Genomic DNA, 20,139 nt, shown 5'->3' on the forward strand with positions numbered 1-20,139 from the left:
AATACTCTACTTTTTCCAACTATCTCTATCTGCTGCACCTCTGTTGTTCTGTCTGCATTACCACAGACAATCATTTCAGAATGTTTCCCTGTATGTAATGACAAGTGAACTGTTGACACAATCATAATAGCTGCCCACTGGCTTCTCTGAGACAACAGTTTCCCTACGTACAAGGACTGTAATGTCCATAGACTTGTAAAGGTGTGTTGTCATTGTGTAGTCAAGTTATGCACATATTAGGAACTCCAGGCCTCAGCTGATTTCACTAAGCGGGGGAAGCATTTATGAAAATCGCTGCTATCGTGCTTTATGGTAATCAAAAATGTTCGAACCCTCATATATTTTCTGTATGTAGTTTTTTCCACTTAATGTCACTGGATCTTCTGAAGTATGAGGTAATTAAGAAGCCAAAATATGACTAATGCTACATCGATGCTAACACTGCTACACATTAAACTAATATTATAAAATAGGCAACATCACAAAAATGCCCCAGACACAACTAGGAAGCTTCATTAAATGTGGTATTTAAGTTCCTTTAACTATAGTAATCTATAGTATGCTGTTGTTTATTAGTGTTTATGTTTACTATTCAACTTACGTCCATGCAACACCATGCCAGTGTGCAGGAGTGGTAGCTCGCCTTTAGCATGTACAGGCATGTACAATTTTATTTATTTGCTGAGTTTCACATATGGTGGAATAAATGAAAGATAAAGCATAAAATGTGCCATAACATTTGCACAGGCCACATTGTATTGTTTATGTTCAATTCAGCAATAAACCGTAAATGTGCATAAAATAAAACAAAAACATGTAATTTGTTCAAGGATGCTTTTGCATACGACTGACCAGGGACCGATGTGATCCAGGTACATTCTCGGGAAAAATGCATCTAGGACAAAACGTATTAAACGCGTTAACTGGTTCGGAACTTTTTTGTGTCAATTTTCAAAAACATTATTCATTCCTCCCTTAGCGAAGTTCACTTAGACCCAGAGTTTCTAATATGGGCATAATGGTGTCTACAAAATGATACACAACTTCAGAAGTCTATGCTAACTGACTATCCAATAAACATAGCAGACAGAGATGAGGTGGAAAAACATTGAAGTATTAATTTATGCAGTGGTTCTCAAACTGACAGTGCCTGAAGTCCAGTTTGAGAACCACTGCTAAGGTAGTCTTGAGATTTTTACCTCATATCAAGCACCCGCCTATTGCTATTTCCCAATGTGTAAGTCCTTATGCACAGTATAGAGCATATGTTCTACATCAGAATATACTCCATTGCCTACACATTCTGTGCTGTGTCTCACTTTGCATGGCTATTTATTGCTGTGCAGGTGCAGGAATGCTGGGAGTTGTAGGCAATAAACAGCCTCAAAATTTTCTTTTCATTTTGCCAGGAAAGAAAAAAGAGCAGAAGTCTGAGTACTCCTTGTGCCATCATACTTCACTTGCCACCAGCAGGATCATGTAGTTTTGTACTTAGCAGTACATTACACATCCCCTTATTTTCCTTATAATCACCAGTGTAGAAATGTTTTACCACTCATCCATAAGGCACTATCATATAGATCGTCCAGTGCAAAATGCATTAAAACAGACCAAACCAAATCACATTGATACATAAGATGCTGATTGCAACTTTTCAAACTTAGAACAACAACAATGAAAAAATCAGTACATCTTTGGTCATAATCTATGCATTACTGATCATATATTGCCACAAGACCTGCTCAGCTTGGAGAAGGGTGTGATTGATTTGTTAGGAGCGATTGAATAGGCTAATTCACTGGAGCGGAGCATAGGGTCACTGTGAAGAAGCCTCAGTTGCTAGCGTGGCCCTGCAGTGTTGCTGGTAGTTCTTGGTTAGGTCAGCATTGCAGCAGCTCAAGCCCTGGAGGGAGCCTTTCTTTATTCCTTCGCTGTCTATCACCCAGCCGCCTCCCTCATTTGCCAGTATGCTGCGGGGCACTCCACAGACCGGAGACAAGCTCTGGGATACTCCATTCGCTCTCAGGGGTCCGGCAGGTACAGGGCCTTGCAGGACACTGGTGAGGTGAGTCAGCAGGTTATCGAAGAATTCTGGAACTCCCTCGTAACCTAGTAGACAAGGCCATATATACACTTCAGTCGCTCACTCTCATAACCATATAACTAATATTAATATGAGTATTAGTTTCATAGTAGTTACTGAATAATTCAATAATAAGCCTTAAAGACCTATAACGTGAAAAACTGAGGTGATTCTTTGAAATAAAAGTTTTTAGCATTGCTTAGATTATTCAATTTAGAGTAATATTAACATATTAACAATAATTTGTAAATGTGCCAGTTTAGCCAATTTGGCTTATTTTGTGCAAATGTGTAAAAAGAATTACATAAAATATGAATGATATGTACAGCAATATAAGAAAAATAAAGGTAAAATAAAATAAAGTGCAATGCCAGCTGCTGAAATGATATACATGATGACATTCTTGATTGTTCTTTAGCCATTATTTTAAATCAGCTGAAAAAGAAGCAAATGTGGTGCAATCCCTTTATTTGTATCTGAAGGACATCTGAAGGACGTTTTCCTCATACATTTCAGAACATCTCCTCACTGACCCATTTTCAGTTGTTTTCTGCTTAATGAAAGCAAACATTGCAGCTTCTTAAACAGAAGACAAATGTCTAGAAATTTAAGTTAACCCAGCTTAATAAGTTACTATTTTTATACAGCTGTAAAGGTGGTAGCTATTGGACTCCATACTATTGATGTTCCCTAAAATTGGGCAAACCATTTATGTAAAGATGGAAAAAAGCAGCCCCAAAACTGATCCCTGAGGTACACCAACATCACAGCTAATAGCTGATGACAGTTCTCTATTCACCTTCACTATTCCTTCCAGATTTTGTTGATGTATATTATATAATAAGTTCCAAAATTTACCAGACACTCCACAAACCACATATGGAAACTAAGCTGCAAAAACAACCTATTTTGAGGCTGGTAAAGCTGGTAAAATGGTGATGTAAAAATCAATTGTAACATTTTTTGGTACTTAAATCCACAAAAAACATTATTATCAGACTCCAGGGTAAAAACATACAAGACAAATATAAAATATGGATTAACTGCTGAATTACTGAACCATAACTCTACACTTTAAGGGAATAAACTGAGATAAAGGGAGTGTCGTATTGTCATCATCAAGAAATGGACCTTTAATAAAACAATAGACAGAATAAAGATGAGTGAGAGCAAATATGATATGTCTCCTGTGCTATCATGGGACCTGGTGGTTACTCCACTGAGAGACTCTCATGCCTTACTGCATACACATCATCTCCATAGCAACAAGGGAGAAGGCGGTCTGATGGCTTTTGAGTATGTAACACAAGGTGACAAACACAGCTGTGCTATGTGTGTAGCTACAGGAGCTGAATCTGAATATTTTCCCTAAAGATAATGTTATGCTTCCCTCTGAAATGAACTGAATGTTCTCGCAGAGGGAACTGCAGACCTGTTCACTCCTAATATAGGAAGCCCTGGTGTTTAAGACAGAACGTCTATCACTTCAAGATAAAAAAATATGTAAGCAAACATTTTCTAAATATAATACCAAAATAACTCTCTGAATATATAGCATACGTTTTTTTTCTGATACTATTATGATATTGATATATTATGAACTGTATTGTTCATATGTGTAATAATAATAATTATGTGTGCAATAACTAAGAGGTGCAATAATTTGAACTGCTTTATACAGTATGTTTCATATTTATTATCACAGTCACTGCGACTTTACTGTATTTATAAGAATTTAAATGTGTACATCTCAAATTTCTCTTCTTGTAGTGTTTATTCTTTTGCATAAATGGTTGCAGCTGTAATAACTGCAATTTCCCTCTGGGATCAATAAAGGATTCTGATTCTGATTCTGATATACAAAACTACTCCTCTTACTCTATACTGACAACATGTGGTTTAGAGGCAGAATTGCAACTGGACTGCTAAGAGTAATACACTCCTCTACAGGAGAATTACAGGAGCCTATCAAATGTTTATGTTGGACACCAAACTTTTCGAAATGTTTTTAATACTAATAAGCATGCTTTCTTTGTGTGTTTGCAATAGCTTAACATGTTAAATATGAACCAAGTGTATTCTTAATTAAAACAATATGATGTGTAAATATTTGTGAGTGTTTTTAATAGTTTTATCACTTTGTTGCAATGCACTCAGGCTGTACATTACAGTGGTTTTATCCGGGGTAAGTGTGTTACTAGGTACAACACGAAGCAGGAGTAAAACTCCCTAACCCATGATAAACTCAGTGCAACGCACAACCTCAAGTGACTTATTGCTTTTCTAAAATGGTGACAACATAAATATGATAAAATCCAATATTTTCCATAAATTACTAAAACTATTAATAATATTTTTACTAATTTTAATCATTTGAATATATAAATTTTTTTATCCTAAAGAAATACAACCTACCTGGAAAAGCATTTATGTCAATTACAGCATGCTGGCCTGTTTGGTTGTTGATGATGACATCGATCCCAAACAGAGATACACCAAGCGTCTGTCTCAAACACCTGGAAATCATCTGAATGACGTCATCATTTGGTGTCCTGCACTGTCCCTCCAAGTTGTCTCGCTAATGAATGCAAACCAATAATGACAGGTCAAATGGATCTGAGACTGTGGGGAACATTTGTGTACCTCATAATGCACTTTGCATTAGCAATAAGAACACGTCTATCAGAATGGTCATTAAGAGAAATAATAGAAAAAGCAGATTATAAAAAACAATAATAGGTGACTTACAGAGGTCAAGTCTGATGAAGACTCAGGCTTGGACACATGATGGCTATTGAAGGATATGGCTCTTTGGTCTGAATGAGGGGAAAAAAAAATTAAGTTAAAGTTATTAATAGGAATTGTATAGCAGTCTAAATAACAATTATAATACCATATATTCAAATTACTGTGTTTTATCCGTGCATTCATTTTCTGCTTCATTCATTTACAGACCATCAGTACGACACTTAATTCCAAAAGCATTACTCATTCCATTATAGTGTTATTAATATACTGCCACTAATGCATGTCACCAATTTATCATAAAAGACATACCATAATAATATAATGAATATGCTGTATACGATCATTCCTGTACTGCTAATACTGTATGTCACAATTTGTTATGAATCCATTGTTTTACATCAAAATATTGTAACTTGTATTGTCATTGTATTACCATGATGTCTACCATTAGGCAGCAGAACATTTAACTGGCCAGTGGGGGGCACAACTAACCAAACTATGCTGGCATGTAAACAGACCAGTTGCATGCCTTACTACATGCTGTGTATAACACAAAACAAACCGCTCCCCTCTACCCTAAGCCAAGACTCCAGGTCTAAATATTAGCACTAACATGAGCTGACAGTGGGGAAGAGAAATGAACAGGTTTACAGATAAGTAAGAGGCTATTAGCATCGAGTGGAGTAGTTCAAAAGAGCCATTAGTGCCAATCTCACTTTGCCCATGATTTCAGTTTCCTTTAAACAAAGGAGTACTTCATAAACAACTTCAGATAAAGTATCTTTATAAGGAGATGTACATGACTTTAGATGCTAAAACTAGCCAAATGAGACTAAATCCTCTTAAATCTTGTCTAAATGCATACATGCCACCCAATGAAATGCTTTTACTGGGGTTGTTAGTGCCCAGTGATCCATTCGTACTGCACGCACATGCTTTGAAATGCATGTCACAATTGAGGGAGACCCCCTATGTTATTTCCTTCAGCCTCTATAGCACAGAATGGTGACCTATATGATTACAGTAAAGACTCAACCATCAAAGGATGGATGACATTCAAACTTTATCACTTTATCAGTACACTTGGAGGTCCACGTGAACAGGATTATAGTTAAAGATTATTCCATTAGCACAATGACTTTAAGTGACTTGGTACTGTAATCAAAATTTCATTGCCAAGTCAGTCATAGATGTACATTTGTAATGCTATGCATACATTTGAATGCAGCTGAGCCAAAGAGATTTTAGAATTGGAACTATCCAATTTACATCAAGTATATAGGCTCGGAATGTGGCTCAGCCAATCATATTCAAACCAATCTATTAGTTTTAACAAGCATTTTGCTCTGAACATGGCTGAGAAGTATTTTACAAAGGCTCTGACTGTAGCTCAAACAACTCAACTTTAAATCCAGGTATATCTATTCTATAAATCATGTTTCACATCGAATTCAAATGTGGTTGAGACAATCAGACCACAACTACTTTAACATATCTTTGATAGTGGCTAAGCGATTAAGACGTTTTTTTTTTTTATCAGGGCCCAGTTAGCTGTGGAATGCTGCTATGATTTGTAAGAGTAATGCATTCTTGTTTGTGACCAGTGGGCGGACTAACCTGTGGGTCCAGAGGGGAAGTTCCTAATGGAGGGCCGCTCTACCACACTGTAGGCCTCTCCCACTACAAAGACCTTGTAAAGCACAGCATTGTGGTTGATAAAACTCTGGAGGACACACGGAGGCCTGATGTCCTTCAGGTCCTCCTCACTGAAGATGATGGCCATCTACAGGGCAAAGACCCACAGAAACACATCCAGCTACATGAGCTAAGACACATCCTCAGGTTGCACATTAACTAAGCAAAAGATTACAGCTACAGATTAAGAATTCAACATGGAGGTGAGCATTAGGTGTACTCATATGAAAAGAATGTCCTACAGACATGGCATTGAGTTGTATGTTTTCTAAGGTGTGGTGAAGCCTCTTTCCACATCACTGAGATAACTGGCCCGTCTATAGATCTTTAAGCTAAAGCTTTTCAGGAGAGACCAATAAGAATTCAGTCCTGCTTTATGAGCCCAGTAAAATTTCTGTGTACACAGTCATAAAACCTCACCTACACAATCATTCCATCAGAGAAGAGTAACACATTAATCTTATACATCTAACAGTGTCTACACTGGGAGACAACGCTTTTAAGAAGGACGATTCATTATGGCACAGGACAGCGAAAAGCTGTCTTGACTGTTAGTAAAGTTCTATGATATTTATCATCTATGTACACTGTCAAAAGTTTGAGTACACCTCCCTCTTTTTGAAATGTATATTTTCACACTGTTAATGGTCAACTAACCTATTTGTGCTCCTCCCACAAATGTGATCTTTCACTGCTGGACAAGCTGAACAGATACTGTGCAACTGTACATTTTTTTCTTTTCATATTCCACTTTAGCCTCAAGCTATGTCCCATTTTATATGCTAGGGCTGAATCTCAAATGGCTCTCTGCTCCCTCTATAACGCATGGTGTACGAATTCAAATACTGCATCCAAACTGTGCATGATATGTTTAACAAATAGTCATTTAAGTTTTGGGGATTTGGAGATCTCTCTGTTGGAGACATTTTGTAATGTGGGTTCTACTTCAGATCCCTTAACTGAGCAGATCAATCTGATAATTGCGAGCACGATGAAAGAGTATTCAAAGAGAAATTTAGCGAAGGACATGTTGACCAAGGATGTAAGTGAATTATCTACTATTGTCATTGTATCTACATTAGAATAATGCTGATTTTGCATTTGAGATCTAATCATCAAGATGGACATTCTGTCTGAGCCTGTGCAAGTGATGTTAATATGTAAAGACGAATTACATCCGAAGGAAAAACCCAATGAGCTTTAAAGTCTCATTTCTGGTTTTACAGGACAACTCACAGCAGTGCTTGCACACCATATTTTAATGTGTGCTCCTCTGATTCTGTAAGGCTACTTCTTTCAATTTGAACAAAAACTCACATGATGCAGATTTAAGTTACTTTTTTAAATAAACTGTACTTGTTAAGTCATTTTAATAGAGGATACTTTATACTCTTACTAAAAATCATTTTCCAATATATTTGTGAGAAAAAAAATTACTTTAACATTCGTCTACATTCCTCTTCCTACATTTTAATTCAATGCACATTCTGTGTGTTTTGTTCTTTTACAGATTCTTCATCCTTTATCCTGATCGGTGCATTAGTGTCATGTCCACGCCTCTGGCATATAATAATAATGAAACTACTTTTTGCATAATGTTTTAAATGCAGCCAGTCACAAACATATGGTGAACTAGCAGTTGGACTGAATTAAATAATGAATGTGAGTTTAACTCTGGTCTCATATTCAAGTTATGTTGTTCACAAAGGCTACCAAAACCTTCCATTACACCAGTGTTCAAATTAGAGGGAGCTAGGAAGAGTTTAGCTCACCCAAAACAGACTTGAGCTCCATTGAAAACAATAATATCAGACGTTTAGGAGGTTGTGAACACTAAAAATGAACGTTCTACAACAAGACACAAATGTTTCTGGTTGAGCGGAAAGTAAAGATGTGTGATTGAACATAAAATTAAGGCGCAAATGATTTTAAGCTCTCCTGTGTAAGTTTGCAAAACTTTAGCTCTTCTGATGTGGTTGTATGGGAGTGTTAGATGGTACATTATCCTGCTTGTTATCACACAATGGTCAGTCATATTGTTAAGATTGTTTATAGCCACTGAATTTCATTTCACAACTACTGCAAACAACTGTGCCTGTGTGTAGGGCTCTGTATATGTGTATTTCTCCTGTGCAGTAAGTCCTGCAAAGTAAATCACGACTTGAGTTGACATCTTTTCGCTAGATTTTTTTAGTCTTACTCCATGTAGTCCTTAAACAAAAATCTGTCCTCTGTGCAACTATCTTGGTGACACATTCCAGTTATTTCCAGTCATACAAGATCTGACTCTTTGAATGAAGTGAGACCTATAAACATCAAACTGAAAGCCATACTAACATTTCAAAGCATATTTGAAACAGTTGGTAAAATTTGACAAAAATTGCATAGTTTGTAGTGTTTGTCACAAAAACACACATAAATAGGCATTTCTTGACTACGACAGCAAACTTTTCCTGCTTGCAGCTCACCCAGCAAAGCCCATTGATTTTTTTCCCTAGTTAACAGATGTCATGTGTAGCGTCACGAGCTTTGCCATTCATTTTTCAACCAGTGAACCAACCAGTTTCCTCTTCCTTTACAATGTCTCTTTTGGCACCAAAGTGGTTTACTTACTCTAAAGGTTTGTGAGCTGATGAGTGGTGATACATCATGGACAAAAAAGTGTGGTTTTGGCATAAGTCCCAAGACTATCACAAATACTGTTAATCATGTGGCACTGTTTTCTGATAATCTGGATAAACCTGTTCACATTTACTCTGTTTCGCTAGTGCACACCTTAACATTAAAATCAACTGATGATTTAAAAAATGTGCATTTGCATTAACACCATTGGAAAGCTTGGTGTCCCCAAACTATTGATGTACAGTGTACATTCCTCACTGTGATAAACATGACAGATCACTATACACTGGAGATCACAATCAGCTGATGTGAGTCACGGTGTGTTCTGAGGGACTGGTTCAGAGTTAACAGCAAGAGTCATACGACAAAAAGAAAATGCACTTAATTACATAATGCAAGTTTGATGATTAACAAGGAAAGGAAATGAGCCACACAACAATGCTGTGCTCTCCAAATGCACTCTTACCTCATGAGAGTTAGTGCCATGTGCTACCTGAGTTTTACAGACTGCAAAAAAACAGAAAGCAGCACAAAAATTTATCAGCACAGAGAATACAAGGAGGGGAACTTTATGTCAGATCTAGGAACACAACTTTGTTTTGTTCAGGCCGCTGTTTAAAAAAATGATTTCTTTAACAATATTACTTGTCACACTAACGACATTTAACCTTTTAAAACCTATAAAAACTAATACCTATTAAAACCAATTTAAAACCAAACTGAGACCATCTTAATCTATTAAAACATTAAAACTACTAACTATTAAAACAGCAATTTAAAGCTTAACTAAGGCCATTTTAGCCTATACAATTTATACCTGATGTTAAGCATTAGGCTGATGTAATGTCAGCAATCTTACTGAACTGAAAGCTTGCTTCTTTCTCTGAAGTACTTCCCCCTCACATATGCTTTTTGTGTTTTATTCTCCTTTAACCTATACTAACATATTGCTGCTGTCGGAACAAAACCTTCTATCTCCATTTTTAAGTTTTTATCATTATTGGAAAATGTCTGTTGCCCTTTACCTTATGTGTGAATTTCATGATGAATGGGCCAAAAGAAATGGCCCAAAATGTCTGGTTCCACTGACTTACATTAAAAGTAAGTTTTTTCCTTTGCCTGTGAAGTTACCATTTTGGAGATACAAGGTTTTGCTCCGACAACAGTGGTATAATGTTAGGCTACTGAGGGCATTGCAACTGGCTAACAGCCTGAAATTAAAATTGAGCATTTTTTACCTTTTTAGTTCATGTTCCTTAATATTGATAGTTCATGATTTGTTGTATTGTATATTATGTTAAAGACAATATTCTTGTTTTCCTGTAATCTTCTCTCAAAATGTAACAACTGTTGTCCACTCTAACAGGACAAAAAATAAAAATAACCAATAGCAATTTTCACAGATGTGAAACAGATGTGCTTACTGAAGGGGAATGTTATGCCATTCTTATGAAGCTGCTCCAGCATGTCCAGGCCACACTCACTGCTGAGCCCCATGAATGAAGGAGAGCAAATCCGGTCATCTGTCCACCACAGAAAGACAGACAGACGGCACAGTTATCACTTTATAATAATTTGACTGAATATAATTAAACCCTAAGGTTTATAACTGGTATAACCCTGGATGCCGATGAGGACTCGTCATCTTACACAAGGCATTTTCTCCTCAGTGGACAATGTGCTAACATTAGTTTGTCAAAGAATAAATGTTCACAGTTTCAGGATCTATAAAACATTAGCTAGAGCAGTTTGCCTAGTTAGCAATAGAGTCACACTATCTCTGTCTTTTCAGTCATGTCCTCTAGGACACTCGCGTTTTGAAGTAGCAAAGTGTAACACACATACACACAAACACGGGTCACATTTTACAGCCCTTCCCTGTTCCTTCTTTCTTTCCTTCTTTCCTTCTTTCTTTCTTTCTTTCTTTCTTTCTTTCTTTCTTTCTTTCTCATATAGACAGAGATATAGACACATCTGAAAATGATTATTTGGATATCTCAATGTGTGGATAAAATGCCACACTATACACCATTATGTATTATCACCTAATATTTGGCATGTTATAGTGGCCTCTAAAGGACAATATTACTGCTGGATCCATGGTAACCTTTCGAGCTAAACTGCATGTGTAGGCTTTCATCTTCATTCTGATCTGTAGCAGTTTATATAAACAATTAAATCATAAAAGAAAACAAGCTTGAGGTCAGTAATGGCCTCTTGGATGCAAATGTCTTTCCTGTTTTGCTAATTAAACAGTTTTCACCTCTTCTTTGAAAAAAAGTAGGCAAATGATTATCTGATTCTGATGTGTCCTTAATGACTGAACTAGCTTATGTTTAATATCTAGAAGCATCAGATGCTTTATTGATGAATAATTTATTTATGGTGATGTATGGGGAAGGAAGAGATGAGCCTTTTATTTCCTTAAGATTGAAGGATGTGTGTAGCCTTAAAGGGATTAGTCTTCGTCTTCAGTAGTTCAGTCAAACCAAACACTGTTATCATATACTAGCAGTATTGTTTGCATTGCGTCTAAATACATGACGTTTGCAGCACTGCCTATCATACCTCTAATCACGGAGGAGCTTTACAGATCAACTTGTGGAAAAAGAGCCTGTTTTTAAGAACCCAAAACCAGTCAGTGATTGCCCATGCAGATAATGACATAATCTCAAAAAAGCACACAGAGCAGGCAAGTGAGTGGGCCTTAAATAACAATGTAAATGCAGACTGTGGGATACAGTGGGTACATTAGTGGTGTTATCTTCTTTTTCCCAGGATCCCTTACTGTGTTGTTTCATAAACTAATAGCCATGGAAGTGGTTGCCTGGTGAGGGAGCCCAAAAAAGAGTCAGTGCCTTGGAATTCTAAACACAGTTCTTTCCTCTATTAGAGGCCGCAGCCAAAGCTGTTAACCTCACTCTACCCCATGAGTGACATTTGGCACATACCTCTATGCCAGAGACAGACAACTCTGCCATGTCTCTTTTCAAACAGCATTTATGGAATTTACCTATCAATGCCAACAAATGCATTCTTTTCTAGCAACCATTGCTACACTGGACAATCTTAACAACACGCTGTCAAAAATCTCACATGGACAGGCTTAGCCTGCTCTGAGAAGACATAAAAGCCCTCCTATCAAAAAGGTGTGAGAAGACAATAAAATGTTCAAAATGTACACAAAACCAAATAATCACACAACTGACATTGACCCACCTCCACGTGTAAAACTCAACAGTACTCTAATCGGTTAATGTACTTTATTCTAGAATATTTACTACAAGACCAACATTACATTATAAACAGGTGAACACACGGTGGAATTCCTTAGGCACTACGCCACTGTTCCAGCTGGTGATATGGTGGGGATGTGGCTAACACACAGGCCTCCTGACCTCTCTGTTGTCCATGAATGCACATCGCGAGTGGCACAAAGAATGAACAACTCAGCAACTTTGGGCTATAAGCCCCCCGTAAGCCTTATCCTCACCCAACGGAAAGACCAAATACACAATCCCCCAGACTGGATCATATCAGGGGCTCAAAGGACTACTGAAGAAGCACATGCTAATACATTCCAGTAATGTTCCAAGCTTACTATGGCAATGATTAAATGGGTTTTAAAAACTTAAATAATTATAAAACGTTTAACTGCAACATTGACTCATTTGCTAATGTAATTACATGCAGCCTGCCAGCATGATTCCAATGTGCTAGGTTTACCAGAATGCTAATAAATGCATGTCACGAAAAGCAGTCAAACATTATGAGTCAGTAACACAAATACATACCCTTCATGCTCTCCTCTAATTTGTGGATTAGCTTGTAAGACTTGAAACGGTCAAGCAGTGTACGAATGGCAGGAAGTGGGTCTAAAATCACAGTCTCTGGATGGGCATCAATGTATTCCTGAACAAATGTGGAAAACACAGGTGCATAGTAAGTAATCAATTAAAGAAACAAAAATGTACTTACAAATGAAAATGATAATAATAATAAAGTAATAGGCAGAGGACATTTTTGTCCTTAACAGACACTTTATCTAATTATGCTGTCAACAATTTTAGGTGCAGCCACTGCTGATACACACATTCAATTATGCACCTACTGCTTGGATAAAAGCATTGCCAGTAGAATGGGACTCTTTGGTCACCATGTCCAATACCAAGTGTCAACTAGAGGTGTATAACCCCCAAGCATTGGGCTGTGGAGCAGAGGAAGATTAAGATTAGGTGACCCTTATTAGTCCAACAACGGGGAAATTTCACCTCTGCATTTATCCCATCCGTGAAGTGAAACACCACATACATGAGCACACACACACTAGGGAGCAGTGAGCACACTTGCCCAGAGCAGTGGGCAGTCCAATGCGCAGCGCCCGGGAGTTAGGTGCCTTGCTCAATGAAAACTCAGTCATGTGCTGTCGGCTCTGGGAATCAAACCGGCGACCTTCCGGTCACGAGGCTGGTTCCCTAACCTCCAGCCCATGACTGCCCCAAGCTCCATTTAATGACTTTGGGATGAGCTGGAGTGGAGTTTGTGATCCAAAACTAATCCAACATCATCATAATTATTAATACTCTTGATTTCTGAAGAAACATACACTGAGCAGGTGTCTACAAACTTTTGGACAAACTTTTAGTTCTTCATTGATGTAAAATGCGAAAAACAATCATGGGAAATAAGTCCTAGAGTCCTAGGAGTTCTAGAAATTAATAATTTGGGATTTGCAGGGACAGTGTTTTTATAAGATGCCAAAAGTGCACTCAGTCTTCTTTGTTACAGTTTTTCTTGGCTGGTGTTGAAAGGATTTGTCTCATTTCTCATGAAAATTATATCCTCATGTTAATACTACTGCATTGACATTTTTAGGTCTGCATTGTTAACTTTGGGATACAGAGGAAAATAGAGTTTGGCTACATGAAACCAGTAACAATTAAGAAGTCACTCAGTCACTCTGTTCGTTTATTTTTCTGATATCTCTAATTCCTTTCAAAATCCCTTTGATTACTCTTACAAATATGCAAATATTAGTCCGTGATTCAGTAGATCATTCAGATTATTCTAAAGTGCTACAGTCCTTACAGATTACCTCAGAGAGGCCTAAACAATTCAATTTGTGGACAGGTTGTTTCTGCAGCAAAGAAGGACTCTGTATTAATACCTTTGACTTCAGAAGAAATGTTAGGTGAGCATGTGTCTACAAACTTTTGGACATACTGTGTACTTAATCTCAACAGTTCATGGATGTAGTTACCTGCACACTCTGCACAAGCCTTAAGGCCTCTGTGACATTCTGGTCTGCTTCCACAATGTGGTCAGTCAGCTTGTGGATGATAGCGTCCAGGGGGCCCTGCTGTTCCAGCGGTTGGCTGAGGTCCAGCTGGTTGAGGACAACGGGGTCAAGAGGTCATATTTCAGTGGTAATCCTTTAGGAAAACTCCCATGACAAACTTCGACGATGAATTGCGAAAATAGATTTTCTGTTAAAACACCCCCTAGATCATTTTTTTATCTTGACCTGTAGTGGACTGTAGCATGCGTATAGCAAACAGTTTATATTAAACTCTTTTCACAGAAAATAGCTTATGTTCTATGGAACTACAATACTTCACTAGATGCCTGATGCATATTATAGATAGTATTCTGATTCTGAAAAAGAAAAAAAATCAATTTCCCTCAAGGATCAATAAAGTATTCTGATTCTGATAGTCTAAAGCTTGCTTACGCCTACATTCATAGACTTACAAAGAATTAAACAGATACACCAGTGGGAGGGTAGGTTGACATTCACTTTTTATTCATTGTCAATTAAAATTATTCAAATGTTCTGCATTGTTCAATGGAATGAAAGTCATTCTGAGTGGTTTTACTTGAAATGGTTAATTGCAGAGAAACATACTCTTTCATTCCATTGGTGGTGATAGGAACCAGGGGTCGCAGTGTCTACAATGTTATATTTACTAGCTAAAATGACCAGTGAACCTATATGTGTCAGTGATGGTAAAATAAATTTCTGTAAATGTAGCTTGTAGTACCATTAAATACTTTGAACCGAGTATTTCCCATCAAACCACTTTGAATTACATCTAAATCATTTAATTATGCTGAAATTCTGAAAAATCAATGGAATTCCAGTTTTAAGAGAACAGTGTTCTTAAATGAACTATTTGTTTCATGGTGCTAAACTAATCTACTAGACAGTCACAGAACTCATCTAATGTGTGTTGTGTCCCTGAACAGAAAGAACAAGCATGCCATTTTAAAAATGTGTGGCATTACACAGGTCACATCTAAAATGCCATCTCATTTACCTACTAGCTACTACCTATAAGCTACGTGTTGCTTAATGTAACAAGTAGCATCACTGCTTTGTGAAATCAGCAGCCATTCCCAAACTATACTGTAGCGTAGCAGATACAGCTAACCTACCTAAATCCGTTACTAAAACAGCTAAAGCAGCTAAAACTAAATGAGTTACTTGCAAGTTCTAATACTCACAGCACCCTCTAGTGAACTACTAAATGAAACATTAGCCACGTGTAATAATGGATTGTGCTAGAACCATTCATTCTTTGATGGTCCTTTACAGAACGTCCAAAGACATTTTTCTACCTATATTCAAAAACAAAAACTCACCCGTATGAGAACAAACAGAACTTACTGTAGAACTTAATGTAGCTATCTATTTTTCACCTGCTAAACAGACAGCTGGAACCATTATAATAACTGCATTTAACTATTTAATTACATTTTTTTGACATTTTGGACACTCTAAAGAGTCTAATTTTGCTAATTAGCTATATTGCTTGCTAGTTAGCATCACTTTCATGATATGAAACAACATACTGCATTGATCTGTGTGCACACTTTAAAAACCGCTGACTCGTAATATAGCTTCATTTTTTCTCTAACGTAAGTCGGAAACATTGATGCATTAGCTTTATCACATACAGTCAGGGATAAATTACTGATCAGGCCATTGGGGCCAGTGCCCAGGGTCATCTGTCTGTCAGGAGAGCTTTCATCTAACAAAGTACATGATGAGTTCTGTGACTGTCAGACCGCAAGACTTAAGGTGGTTCAAATACTTGGGACAATTAATTGCAGATGGAAAAATTAGATGAACAAACAAGCCTTGGATATGACATGATAAATGAAGTAAATTTGGAAATTTTCTCTGTTTTCAGCTCCATTTTCTGTTTTTGGTTATAACTGACTCATGGTATATTCTTGGTGCTATTCAGATGGGAGGTTAGTGTGACAAGGAAAATTATATCGTACATTTTTCTGCATTTAAAAATGTCTACAATTATACAAAATTATGTTTAGAAACAACTAAAGCTAATTTTTTTTCTCCAGAGCAGGTCATATAAAACACAAATAAAGAATCCCCTGCAGCAGAGGTCACTTATTCCTCTTCTAGAGGTCTGGAACTCAGCCTAGTTTGGTGACTGTCCTGTTCAAACACACCTACTACACCTGGTGATTAACTGATGAATCAGATGTGTTAGGGCAGGAAAATCATTAAACTGTGCCAGAGTTGACGATCACTAGCCTAGAGGAATAAACTTGGCTTCTGCCTGGAGCTGTGTATTTTAAGCAGGTGTGTTATATCTTTATATCTTTTAAAAAAATGGAGGGTGAGAGCTGAGCATAAATTGTAGTCATAGTTCCTCTGGGACTGGCCCCATGGGACATGCAACTATTTTCTTTGGAACAATCCAGAGGTTGGTTCTTGGCAGAAGGCAGGAGCTTATGGACATGGCAAGGGAGAGGGGGAAGGCTTTGTACGTCATTTAGTATAGACTGACCCATTCACAGGTCATCCTTTGAAGAGCAAAAACAAATACAAGCAGAATTTAGATCGAGGGACCCACCACGCTGTGGGCCAGAGGGGGTATTTGTATACAATTCTCAGGAGGCTGCAGTCTGAGAGGCTGTAAATATTCTAATAACACGAATGTGTCATGAGCTACAAAAGAAAGTAGGTAAATGGAAAGCACATTCAGATCACCCTTCTGTTTGTTTTAGACACACACGTGCCTCTACCCGAGAGCATACACTGGGACACGTCAGGACTGTCCAGCTTCTGTTTAAGTGCTTCAGCTGATACACATGCCAGCTGTGTTCTTAGGAAGCCTGGTGGATCTGCGGGGGTTGGTGTAATATTTAAGAACTGCTCCACAACATTTTTAATGATGTTCACTGCTTCTAACATGTCAACAGGGCCTATTTGTTGTTGCAGTTTGCAAATCCCCCATTCCTCTCCCCAACTTAACCAGCCAGTTCTTCCTGAAAATCAGAACCAGCATGTGATTCTCTTGCTGAATGATCAGGAACAGGTTATCTTTACATCCAAAGTGTAAACACAGAGGTTTACAGCAAACATTGCCCTGTATTTTCAAAAAAGTCCCTTGAGGAGGACATCATTTACTTGGCTTGTGCAATACAGATAGATGGTAAATGGCTTCACTGATATTAGATGTGGGAAACAAGTCAGGCACGGTTGAGGAGTAATTCATTACTGATGACCCATTTAATTCTTTGCCATTTGTGTGAAATAACTAATAACTAGTAGTAAGGTAGTAATACGGTCTTTTGACCTCATGACCTCACGATTTCATTTTCACTACTATTAGGATGCCAACAAACAATTTTATGCAAATGTTCACATTTAAATGATTGGCAAAAGTTAGAGTAAAGGCTTTGGTAATATCTTTAGGTTTTTATTTTCATTATTTCTAGAAATACAATGTATTTGCACCAGGCTGATATCAGCAGAACATGCTAGATCAGGCATCAGAGGGTAAATAGAATAAATCCAATCAGATTCTGGAACAAACTATTCTGAAACACCCAACACCTACACAATATGGCCAAAAGTATCACTGAGTTCAGGTGTTTCAGCCATACCATTGTTAAAAGGTGTGTAACATCAAGTACATAACTAGGCAATTTCCACAGACAGATACTGGCAGTAGAGTGGTTTGCATTGAAGAGCTCAGTGACTTTAAATGTGACACTGTTCTTTACCAGTTTGTGAATTTTCTGTGCTGCCAGATCTGCCTCTGTCAAATATAAGTCCTTTCAAGTCAAGTCAAAGTTTATTATATAGTGCTTTTTACAACAGGTGTTATGACAACGTAGCTTTACAGAAAATAAGCATTATTGTTGTGAAATGGAACAACAGCAGCTCAGCCGTGAAGCCACAGACAAAGCAAACTCACAGAACGGGGCTTAAAATGGCCTATCCTACGTCATATCATTCACTAGTGACATAGGATAGCAACATCAGCCCAAGAACTGTTCATTGGGAGCTGAATTAAATGGGTTTCCATAGCTGAGCAGCTGCACACAAGCCAAAGATCCCTATGTGCAATGCCAAGGATCAGCTGAAGTGGTGAAAAGCACTCTGCCTCTGAACTGTGGAGCAGTGGAAATGCTCATCACTTTGGAGTGATGAATCATGCCTCACCATCTACCTGTCTGATGGACAAATCTGAGTTTGGGATATGCCAGGAGAACGCTACCCACCGGTAGTGCTAACAGTAAATAAATAATGGTTTGGGGCTTCAGGGTTTTCGGCTTGGCCCCTTAGCTCTGTTTAAGAGTAATGTTAATGCTACATCATACAAAGATGTTTAGACAATCATATGCTTCCTTTTTGTTAACAACTTTGTGCCCTTTCCTGTTCCAACATGACTGTGCCCCTGTGCAGAAAGTGAGGTTAACAAAGACATGGTTTGACAAATTTGGTGTAGTGGAACTCCACCACATTAAACATCTTTGGGATGAACTGTGCTTCAATTAAACAATTTAAATGACCGTGGTCAGAATGATAGTCCTATACTTAAGGTCTCAGGAAGTGGTATCATGTAATTTCTAACAATTTCTCATATATGCAATTTATAGCTGCACATCATTCACATGTTTTTTGTTTTTTAAATGTAAACAATGGAGTAGAACATTTCTATGTAAAAAATGTGCTGCATCTTATGTAATGTCTGGGATTGAACATTGGCTTTACAGCCCGATACAGTCCACAGTCGATCACGCATTAGGCCTAATTATCAGATATTATAAACGAATTAAGTAAAATGCAAAAAATAAAAATAAGACAAATTAAATATTTCTACTTAATGAATCTTCAGCAAACACAAAAAGGTATAACTAAGTTGAGAACGCAAGATTATCTTATCCTCCAGATGCTGACGCTGCCAGTTCTATAAGAACAGGGTAGAGGTTAGTAGAAATGATAAGACTGAAGAGAGAAGGACTGTAGGTAACTAACTGCCCTGTACAAAAATTCATTACTGTGTCTCTAAAAATGGCTGCTTAGCTCCACTGACACAGCCAATGTCTGCATCTATACATGCACTGATCTTGTTAACCTCTCACACAGCAAGAGCCCACTCACTTTTAGCTACCTAGCCTCAAAAAAGAAATTGCAGTATGAACTGTTGTTAATCAAGCTTCACATTTCATTTTATTCAACCAGGGCAGAGCCAGCATGTAGCCGGCTTGAGATAAAACATAATTGCAATATATGTTGAGATATTTTCATTTTTTGAGCATAGCACAAAAGTTTGAGCACCCCGGGTCAAATTATGTTTTATTGTTAACATGTCCTCAAGAGAGAACACATTTTAATGCATAGTTAGTGTTTAATTTTGACTTTAACATATTGGCCTTGTTTCCCTGAAGCTGGTGCATACTGTAGCCACTCTGCTTGCTCTGTGAGTCCTACACACATGCGCATACAAAACCAGCACAACCAGATTCATTAGCATTTTGAAAGCAGTATATATAAACGCCCAATAAAGTAGAGTTTAGTAGAACATTAAATCAGTGAGTGCAAAGAAGCGCTAGTTTAAAAAAAGAAATGCAAACAGAATTAAATCATATATCAATTTTGAAAATCCAGTCATGCTCTGAAACCTCAAGGGAAATAAGCAGCAAGGCAACAACATTACTGATATCCACTT

General features: G+C 37.6%; 1 protein-coding gene across 1 annotated transcript in view; it reads right to left on the reverse strand.

Moving 5' to 3' along the window:
• Positions 1-22: 22 nt before the first annotated feature.
• Positions 23-20,139, reverse strand: part of itpk1a (inositol-tetrakisphosphate 1-kinase a) — a 32,052-nt gene continuing 11,935 nt past the window's right edge. The window contains exons 4-11 of the mRNA XM_017682830.2: positions 14,409-14,534; positions 12,943-13,060; positions 10,573-10,671; positions 9,615-9,655; positions 6,449-6,614; positions 4,832-4,899; positions 4,499-4,661; positions 23-2,109 (exon numbers count right to left, since the gene is read on the reverse strand). Of these exons, the coding sequence (XP_017538319.1) occupies positions 1,817-2,109; positions 4,499-4,661; positions 4,832-4,899; positions 6,449-6,614; positions 9,615-9,655; positions 10,573-10,671; positions 12,943-13,060; positions 14,409-14,534 (1,074 nt within the window). The 3' untranslated portion in view covers positions 23-1,816. The remainder of the gene's footprint in view (positions 2,110-4,498; positions 4,662-4,831; positions 4,900-6,448; positions 6,615-9,614; positions 9,656-10,572; positions 10,672-12,942; positions 13,061-14,408; positions 14,535-20,139) is intronic.

The sequence above is a fragment of the Pygocentrus nattereri genome, chromosome 4 (genome assembly GCF_015220715.1).
Source record: "Pygocentrus nattereri isolate fPygNat1 chromosome 4, fPygNat1.pri, whole genome shotgun sequence".
Lineage (NCBI taxonomy): Eukaryota > Metazoa > Chordata > Actinopteri > Characiformes > Serrasalmidae > Pygocentrus > Pygocentrus nattereri.